This window comes from Coregonus clupeaformis, chromosome 26 (genome assembly GCF_020615455.1).
Source record: "Coregonus clupeaformis isolate EN_2021a chromosome 26, ASM2061545v1, whole genome shotgun sequence".
In the NCBI taxonomy this organism is placed as follows: domain Eukaryota; kingdom Metazoa; phylum Chordata; class Actinopteri; order Salmoniformes; family Salmonidae; genus Coregonus; species Coregonus clupeaformis.
This window is the reverse complement of record NC_059217.1, coordinates 21,108,275-21,117,512: the sequence shown is the minus strand read 5'-3', so window position 1 is coordinate 21,117,512 and position 9,238 is coordinate 21,108,275. Positions and strand designations below refer to the sequence as shown.

Here is a 9,238-nt window from a genome sequence, read left to right as displayed (position 1 = left end):
GGCGGGAAGGGGTGATAAAAGTGCTACCATGGGCTGAACGGCAGAACAACACGATTTGGTATTTTAAACTTGGCATACGATGCCACCATGTGGCCATACAATGCAAGTTGTATTAAGTACAAAAATGTTATTTTAATGTTATTTTTTATTTTGAAATCATATATTATTAATAAAGTCATTGAGTACTGTCTGTCGTTGTTGTGGCTCATAGTTGGCCAGTGTTTGAACTTCTGAACTCTGGATGGACTCCATTGGAAGGGGTGAATTATATAGGTCACATGGAGGTCATTCATGTTAAGCAGATTGTGGGGTGAATCGGGCACTGCAGAGTTCAATCAGTTTCGCTGACAAGGTTTATGCCGCGTTCAAAACAACTGGGAATGAATGCAATGCCCTCGTTTGAGTGTAGGGACTGATCAGAGCCTGAAGGTACGGAGGTGCCGTTCCCCTCACAGCTCCGTAGGCAAGCACCATGGTCTTGTAGCAGATGCGAGCTTCAACTGGAAGCCAGTGGAGTGTGCGGAGGAGCGGGGTGACGTGAGAGAACTTGGGAAGGTTGAACACCAGACGGGCTGTGGCATTCTGGATGAGTTGTAGGGGTTTAATGGCACAGGCAGGGAGCCCAGCCAACAGCGAGTTGCAGTAATCCAGACAGGAGATGACAAGTGCCTGGATTAGGACCTGTGCCGCTTCCTGTGTAAGGCAGGGTCGTACTCTCCGAATGTTGTAGAGCATGAACCTACAGGATCGGGTCACTGCCTTGATGTTAGCGGAGAACGACAGGATGTTGTCCAGGGTCACGCCAAGGCTCTTAGCACTCTGGGAGGAGGACACAACGGAGTTGTCAACCGTGATGGCGAGATCATGGAACGGGCAGTCCTTCCCCGGGAGGAAGAGCAGCTCCATCTTGCCGAGGTTCAGCTTGAGGTGGTGATCCGTCATCCACACTGATATGTCTGCCAGACATGCAGAGATGCGATTCGCCACCTGGTTATCAGAAGGGGGAAAGGAGAAGATTAGTTGTGTGTCGTCTGCGTATGATAGGAGAGGCCATGTGAGGATATGACAGAGCCAAGTGACTTGGTGTATAGCGAGAATAGGAGAGGGCCTAGAACTGAGCCCTGGGGGACACCAGTGGTGAGAGCACGTGGAGGAAAGCAGGGAGGAGAAGGTGGCAAAGAGCTTCCTAGGGTTAGAGGCAGATGCTTGGAATTTAGAGTGGTAGAAAGTGGCTTTAGCAGCAGAAACAGAGGAAGAAAATGTAGAGAGGAGGGAGTGAAAAGATGCCAGGTGCGCAGGGAGTCTAGTTTTCCTCCATTTCCCCTCGGCTGCCAGGAGCCCTGTTCTGTGAGCTCGTAATGAGTCGTCAAGCCACGGAGCAGGAGGGGAGGACCGAGCCGGCCGGGAGGATAGGGGACATAGAGAGTCAAAGGATGCAGAAAGGGAGGAGAGGAGGGTTGAGGAGGCAGAATCAGGAGATTGGAGGGAGAAGGATTGAGCAGAGGGAAGAGATGATAGGATGGAAGAGGAGAGAGTAGCGGGAGAGAGAGCGAAGGTTGCGACGGCGCATTACCATCTGAGTAGAGGCAGAGTGAGTAGTGTTGGAGGAGAGCGAGAGAGAAAAGGATACACAGTAGTGGTCAGAGACATGGAGGAGTTTCAGTGAGATTAGTAGAAGAACAGCATCTAGTAAAGATGAGGTCAAGCGTATTGCCTGCCTTGTGAGTAGGGGGGGACAGTGAGAGGGTGAGGTCAAAAGAGGAGAGGAGTGGAAAGAAGGAGGCAGAGAGAAATTAGTCAAAGGTAGACGTAGGGAGGTTAAAGTCACCCAGAACTGTGAGGGGTGAGCCATCCTCCGGAAAGGAACTTATCAAGGCGTCAAGCTCATTGATGAACTCTCCAAGGGAACCTGGAGGGCGATAAAAATAGATTCCGTCTCTCACAGTTGAAGTGTACCTATGATAAAAATTACAGACCTCTACATGCTTTGTAAGTAGGAAAACCTGCAAAATCGGCAGTGTATCAAATACTTGTTTTCCCCACTGTACAGTGCATTCAGAATTCAGACCCCTTGACTTTTTCCACATTTTGTTACGTTACATTCTTATTCTAAAATGGATTAAATAAAAAAATGTCCTCGTCAATCTACCTGTTGTATTCGGCGCATGTGGCAATTTTTTATTGATTTGATTTGATGACATGAGGAAATAGCAAGCATTTTTTGAAACAGTCTGTGATAAGTTTCAAGTGGGGTTTTTGAAGTGTTTTTCTAAAATGCATGCTTTGGCCACAAATACAAGTATAGGATGAGTCAACAACATTATTAGGCTTTTGTTCTTTTTAGATTAAAAAAAAATCCCATTGACATGATCAAATAATTCAAGCATAGATTCATATTTATTTATTTATTTGGCACAAACATAATGGCACCAATTGGCCTATAGGTGGCGCTGTGATAAGCAGCATGTAACTAATGCTAAAAATAATCTTCCAATGAACCATATGTCAGATTCACTCCAGGTTCATTCAGCTCTCCGGGTGACTGCTAACCTAAATAATCATAATACAATGTTTGCACATAAAGGAAGATCGTTCCTACATGACGCTTGCTTTGTTATCCAACTGATCCTGTGAGCCCCGTTCATTGCTTCTCGCAGCTATGTTTTGGATATTAGTTAAGTGAGATTTTCACTGGGCAGTTACTTTAAAAGTGCCAACCTGGTATGTTTCAATGTCAAATTGAAGATTTTTCAACAGGAAATGAGTGAAACTGCTCTTGATATTTCAGAATAAATAACCTTTATTTTCCAGCTAGATCACATACATAAGGAACATTCAGGTTTCTCTTTCCTCTCAGCAGCTGCTAGTTTAAAGATGGCGCTGCTCATCAACTCTAGACACCCAGTGACACACACACTTTCTTCTCCACCCGATACTAGAAAGAAACGCTTTCAAAACTCAAGTGTTGAGGGTCAGGTAAAACCGGTATTCTGTCTTTAGATGGCAGTCATGACCTCTCACTGTCTTATATGCATTTTAAGAGATTGATTGCTCTGCTTGTAAAAAAAAAAGTGACAGGTCTGTCAACAGCTAAAAGTCCTTGTGGTGTAAGGAAGTTGACTGCAGTTGCATTTGGCTTTGTTGGTGGTATGGAGCTGTGACCGACTAACTGCAGTAGCTACAGACCTTCAGTAAGTCTTCATGTCAGTACAAGAATCAACAAAGCTATGACACCAGTGAATTCTGCAGGAAGGCAGAAATCAGTTGGGAAAAGAACAAAACTGATACGTCACCTCCACTTTCGACAATATTTTTCCGTCCATATGCAACTTCATTCGATAAACAAGCCGGTCTTCTTGGTAAGCTAATAGTTTATTTCCTAGTCTTCCTGAAACATCAATATTGGTCTCCAGCTGTTGAGCTTCTCGCTGCTGAATGTGGAAGCCCTCTAACATCTCTACAAACGGCAAGGGTCTTGGCCTATTCACTTTCCAGAGACAATGGAATGGTAGTGACAACTGCTTACAAATGGGATCTGTGGATTGCATTAGATTACCTCAATATATATATATTTTATTCTTTAAATTCAAGTATTTCAAAGACAATGGTCAAAGGTGCTGAAAGCCAGAATCAACCCGATTTCTTCCTATTCCAATGTACAAGGAGTATAATTTGCAAGTACTGACAAAGTTGACAAAAGTGGCCCAAATACAAATAAACCCACAATAAGTAAGACACTCAGAATTACACAAGGATCCGAACATGTACAGTAGGTTACTGAGTGAGACAGATATACAGGGTTTTCAACATTCCACACGGCATATTCATATACATGAACCTTAGGGAGAGTATTTGCAGTGTAATATGAGAAAACCCAAGTCCACACCAATCTTGGGTATTATTGGTTTCAGAATGAATGGTTACTTCATTTTGATATGCTATCAAATGTCCTCTATGTACACTTTTATTCTCTTCTGTTTTAGCTTAAGGTAACTCGGGAGAGAACATGTAATGAAAGACAAACTCAGTTCAGTGGCGCAAGTGTAAAGGACGTCACGCTGCTTGACAAGACTGATGATCTGAAGACTAACGAGTTCTTTGAAAAACATTGAACGTAATATAACAGTTTAAATAAAGACCAGAGGAAAGAGGCAATGTCTAAATCTACTTACAGTTAAGTGGTCACAGCAATTTTACACACAATCTTTATAAAACATTCCAACAAGACCAGGCAATTGTGCAGGTAGTATGACAATGTCAAAATACATAACACAGATACAAAAAATAATATTATGGCTTGAATGATATGGTTCCATCGCATTAAAAAAAGTGATTTGGATGCTCTCTGTAGGACAAGGTAGGTGCAGAAGTTCAACATTGAGCCATGTGCTTATGGCGCCAAGGTTTTAACTAAATCTACAACTTAATTTGTCATTGGCCATCCCAGGACTTGTCTTGTGTTTTTATTGCAGAACTGCATATATGATTTAGGACAGAGCTATAACACAATGATACACTTTCATCAAAACTCTGAAACCAGACCAATGCAGACAGCGCAAAACAATACAATAATAATAGGAAAATTATAGGTTCTCTGTGTTTTCTTTCCCTGTCAATTCACTTAATGTCTTTTTTTTCTATCCAGACGAAGCAAACACCTGGATGTGAAGGAAAAACTTGCATCTGTAGTTTTCAGCTGGATAATTCTTTCACATCCAATGTGTATTTGGTCCAAGTAAGTATTGACTTTGACTAAAGAAAAATAAATAATTTTGAGTAACGCTTTTTCAAAACGTAGCCCAAAATTCTACTACCATTTCCTATGGAAATGTTGGATCCTATGCCATGCCTCATCACGTACTTCATCTATCGTATATTATTGTTCATCACAATAATACAAATAAATAGTTGAAATCAGATCAATAACTAATCTTCAAAAATCATAAAGATTTACAATGGCTTCTCATGGATGTTCCTTATATTTTTCTTTAGAACACCCACAAATGTAAACAAAAACCCAATAACCAAAGCAGGAAGCTAACAAAACATTTTCACAGGAGTAAACGGGAATTGCACAGGGAGTGGTAGTCTGTATGAGGTGGGGTATGTGTGTCGTATGTGTGAGAGACTTGCAGGTCTTTTGTCGCGGTTCTATGAATTGCTCTGCTTTGTCCCAGGCCTATTTGGGGGGAAGGGGGTTGTCAGGAGTGCTTGGGGTCACCACCTCTTTGTAGAAATTATCTACTTGTTCTTTGTACATCTTCATGACCACTGGCCTCTTCAGCTTCATAGTGGGGCCTGAGAGAGAGAGAAAGAGACTGCATCAGCTATACACTGAGTGTACAAAACATTAGGAGCACCTTCCTAATATTCAGTTGCACCCCCTTTTGCCCTCAGAACAGCCTCAATTCGTCGGGGCATGGACTCTACAAGGTGTCGAAAGTGTTCCACAAGGATGCAGGCTCATGTTGACTCCAATGCTTCCCACAGCTGGTGGACCATCCTTGATACACACGGGAAACTTGAGTGAAAAACCCTACAACGTTGCAATTCTTGACACACTCAAACCGGTGCGCCTGGCACCTACTACCATACCCCTTTCAAAGCACTTTAAAATGTTGTCTTGCCCATTCACCCTCTGAATGGCACACATACACAATCCATGTCTCAATTGTCTCAAGGCTTAAAACCCTTCTTTAACCGGTTTCCTCCCCTTCATCTACACTGATTGAAGTGGATTTAACAAGTGACATCAATAAGGGATCATAGCTTTCACCTGGATTCACCTGGTCAGTCTGTCATGGAAAGAGCAGGTATTCCTAATGTTTTGTACACTCAGTGTATATCCTGCTGTTATGATCATCAACACCCGCCACTGGATAGGTGGTGAAAACTACTGAGTGACGACATGGTCTGCAATAGACTGAGGAAAGGGCAACAAAAACAATTCTATTGAAATGTGCCATATACATCTAATTTATGGAAATGAAATGAGGAACATTATGGAAAATAGAGTCCAGTCTATGTAATGACCTAGAAAAACAACATCCAGCAGTTAAGAACATGGCACTAAACCAACATGCACACTGTCCACCCCAGGGCCCGCCTGCCCCCCCCACTTACCCAGCTCTCCCCCGGTGATGGAGAAGTCCTGGTCTAGGATGGTCCACTTCTGGATGCGCTGGGCATTGGAGGTGGCGTTCTCGTTCACGCGGTTGATGCCCTCCTGGATAGTGGCATGGATGACCCGGTCACGTCCGCCGGCAATCTCGGAGACTCGCGTGGCGTTGCTGCCCAGCTTCTGGCACAGCTCTACAGCCTCTGGCGTCAACTCATCCTCAGGAGCACCAGTGTCGCCGTTCACCTGGCACTGAGGGGTAAAAGAGACAAATGTAGTTTTAGTCAGGAAGGAGATAAAATAACAACATATGCATTTTCCTAGAAGGCTGTTTTGTGCATGGATAATTTCTCTGTTTCATTAATCAATGCCATTAACCCTCTAGAGTCTAAGCCCTGTCTAAGCCTTCTAAACATATGGAATTGTTTTAAGATGGTCATACCAAGGATCATTTAGCTATTTGATTTTTAATTTTAAGACCCCTTAAGGTATCAAAAAAATATATATAACAAAATTATTGGATGAAACATTGAATTTGGCATTACTGCTATTTGCCAATAGAAACATATTGAATAACAGATTCACTACATCAGATACTCCCCCCAAAATAAATCTAAAGGAAGTTTGTTCTGAAGTGTCTGTCCTATCGTGTTTGTGAGAGTCTCAGCTTTCAAAGGAGAGGTCATTATAGTTTGTAGGCCAAACCGTTCAGACGTTTGTGAGGTCTCATGGTCTGACAAACACCGCTCTAGCTTTGCCACCTTTCACCGCAGATGTGGATGGGCAATATCGGAGGATTGAGATGCAGTCCATGCAAAAAACAGCTCTAGCTTAAACTGAGATTTTTAATAGGGATTTTTGTATTATGTTAATTCGATTTCCATGGGGGTGCGACCATTGTAGGCCAAGGGTTAACTGACAATGATACCATAAAGAATGGCAGTTCTTCCCACCAGGTGGAAGTGGTCGAGCAGAAGTTGAATTGCATGCCTTACAATAAAGAGGAATTGTGATTTTGCTCAAATATTATAATCCACTATGATGTCTTGCCTCATCCTATGATTACATGATAAGCAGTTTACACAGCACTGTGCAATCTCAAGAGGCTGCATCTGATTACACATGGTATTTCTCAACTAACAGATACTCTTGAAGTGGCTGCAATAGATAGCCATCTAAAGGATGTTACACAATCTAAAGGATTTTATAACATCCTTGTTCTAAATAAAAATGGTTGTCAGAATTTAGAAGAAAGATGACCTTTCTTGAATTAAATGGGGTATGAGTTGGGATGGGGATTTGGTTTTACACCAACAATACTGTAGCTAACTGGTCATACCTTAATGGTGAGCAGCATGGCAAGGAACTTCCTCTTGTCTCCAATGAGCATGGCGTTGCTAACCAGCGACACAGCCTCCTTCACAGCATCTTCGATTGGCACTGGAGGGATGTTCTCTCCACCCGCTGTGATGATCAGCTCTGGAAACACACATTGAATCTGACATTTTAATTACGATAATTCAAACTTGTGGAACCAGACAAAATTCCATCTTTCATCAACTAACTGAGGCTTTCAACTAACTTCAGTCTGTTCCGTTTAAAGCTGGAATCTGATGATTGGCCTAGGTTTTTTTTTTTTGGGGGGTTAATAGTGTGTAGAGAAGACTGCGTACCTTTGATGCGTCCGGTGATGAACAGGAAGCCGTTGTCGTCGTGTTTGCCCAGGTCTCCAGAGTGCAGCCAGCCCTCAGCGTCCAGGGCGTCCTCTGTCTTGTCAGCCTGGTTTAGGTAGCCCATGAAGACGTGGCGCCCCCAGAAGCAGATCTCCCCATTGCCCTCCTGGTCAGGACTGTGGATCTTAGTCTCACAGCCAGGGATCAACTTCCCAACGCTGGGGAGACAAAACACTTTAACTTTGCAGTTCTTAAATCACATACATGAAGAATATACAGTAAATCGACAGCAAATACACTTGCTAAAAGCCGATGTATGCATGTGCCTGAGCCTGTTCGAATGAATTTGTCTTGAGTGAGCATGGAAATATGTCATGTCAGGCATTGTGTGTTCAGGGGAGTGTGGAGAGTATATGCTGTAAGTTACCTGGTGAGGCGGAATTGGTCAGGCAGAGAGATGGTGTGAGGCCCAGTGCTCTCACTCATTCCATACAGCTCTAACACTGGAATGTCCAGGCTGAGGAAGAACTCCAGGGTATCCTTGGTGATGGGGGCGGCGCCCGTGTAACACTTGGTGCAGCGGTCCAGGCCCAGGGCCTTACGGACCTTTCTGAACACCAGCTTCTTGGCTAGGCGGTAGTTCATGGGCGTCCTTGTCATTGCGCCATTCCTGAGCAGGCAGGAGGGGAAGCAGAAGTTTAATACAACATCAGAACATGTCTACTATATATCTTTATACCCCAGGCTGTAGTTCACTCCTGTACATACTGTGCAAGCATTATTAAACTGTGCGTGGGCATGAAAACGACTCATCCTGTTCTGTCATGTTTGTGACTGTAGTATTACTTTAAAAAATTAAAAACGCTAAGAAGAAGTCAGAACCACAGGTGGTGCAACAGGTCAATTAGAACACAGATCCCCCTCACCCTACTCAATAGGCTCCATTAGTAATACATACTGGTTCATCTTCCTGAGGTTAGTCTGCAGCCCCACTCCTTTGGCCCAGACTGCCACCTTCCTGCGCACGGTGGACGACTTGGCCCCGATGGACTTCATCTTCTCCTGCATCTTCTCCCAGACGCGTGGTACGCCCATAAAGGCTGTGGGACGCACCTCTCTCATCGTGTTAACCAGGGAGCCCTGAGAAGAGATAGGAAGGGAGGCATTCACACTAAAGGGGTTTGTAAGCACAAAGAGTGTGCGCGCGCGCGAAGTAATACTGACACTAGCATATTGAGAAAGACAGTTCAACTGTTCAAAAGCGTTTGCAACGTGATGCATTTAGTAAAGCTGATGCTTATTTTGGGAAGAGAACCCTTTTTACAGAGAGCAGATACACTAATGCAGTGTTTCCCAACGTCAGTCCTAGAATACTCCCAATAGCACATATTTTTTGTTGTGACCCCAGACAAGCACTCCTGATTCTACGTGCCAACTAATCATCAAG

The 9,238-nt window shown here is 43.6% G+C and overlaps 1 protein-coding gene across 4 annotated transcripts in view; it reads right to left on the bottom strand.

Moving 5' to 3' along the window:
• Positions 1–2,782: 2,782 nt before the first annotated feature.
• LOC121540294 (long-chain-fatty-acid--CoA ligase ACSBG2) overlaps positions 2,783–9,238 on the bottom strand; it is a 45,196-nt gene continuing 38,740 nt past the window's right edge. For all 4 annotated transcript variants that reach the window (XM_041849061.2, XM_041849059.2, XM_041849060.2 and 1 more), the window contains exons 10-15: positions 8,750–8,931; positions 8,219–8,461; positions 7,792–8,009; positions 7,458–7,597; positions 6,124–6,370; positions 2,783–5,298 (exon numbers count right to left, since the gene is read on the bottom strand). In XM_041849061.2, the coding sequence (XP_041704995.2) occupies positions 5,180–5,298; positions 6,124–6,370; positions 7,458–7,597; positions 7,792–8,009; positions 8,219–8,461; positions 8,750–8,931 (1,149 nt within the window). In that variant the 3' untranslated portion in view covers positions 2,783–5,179. The remainder of the gene's footprint in view (positions 5,299–6,123; positions 6,371–7,457; positions 7,598–7,791; positions 8,010–8,218; positions 8,462–8,749; positions 8,932–9,238) is intronic.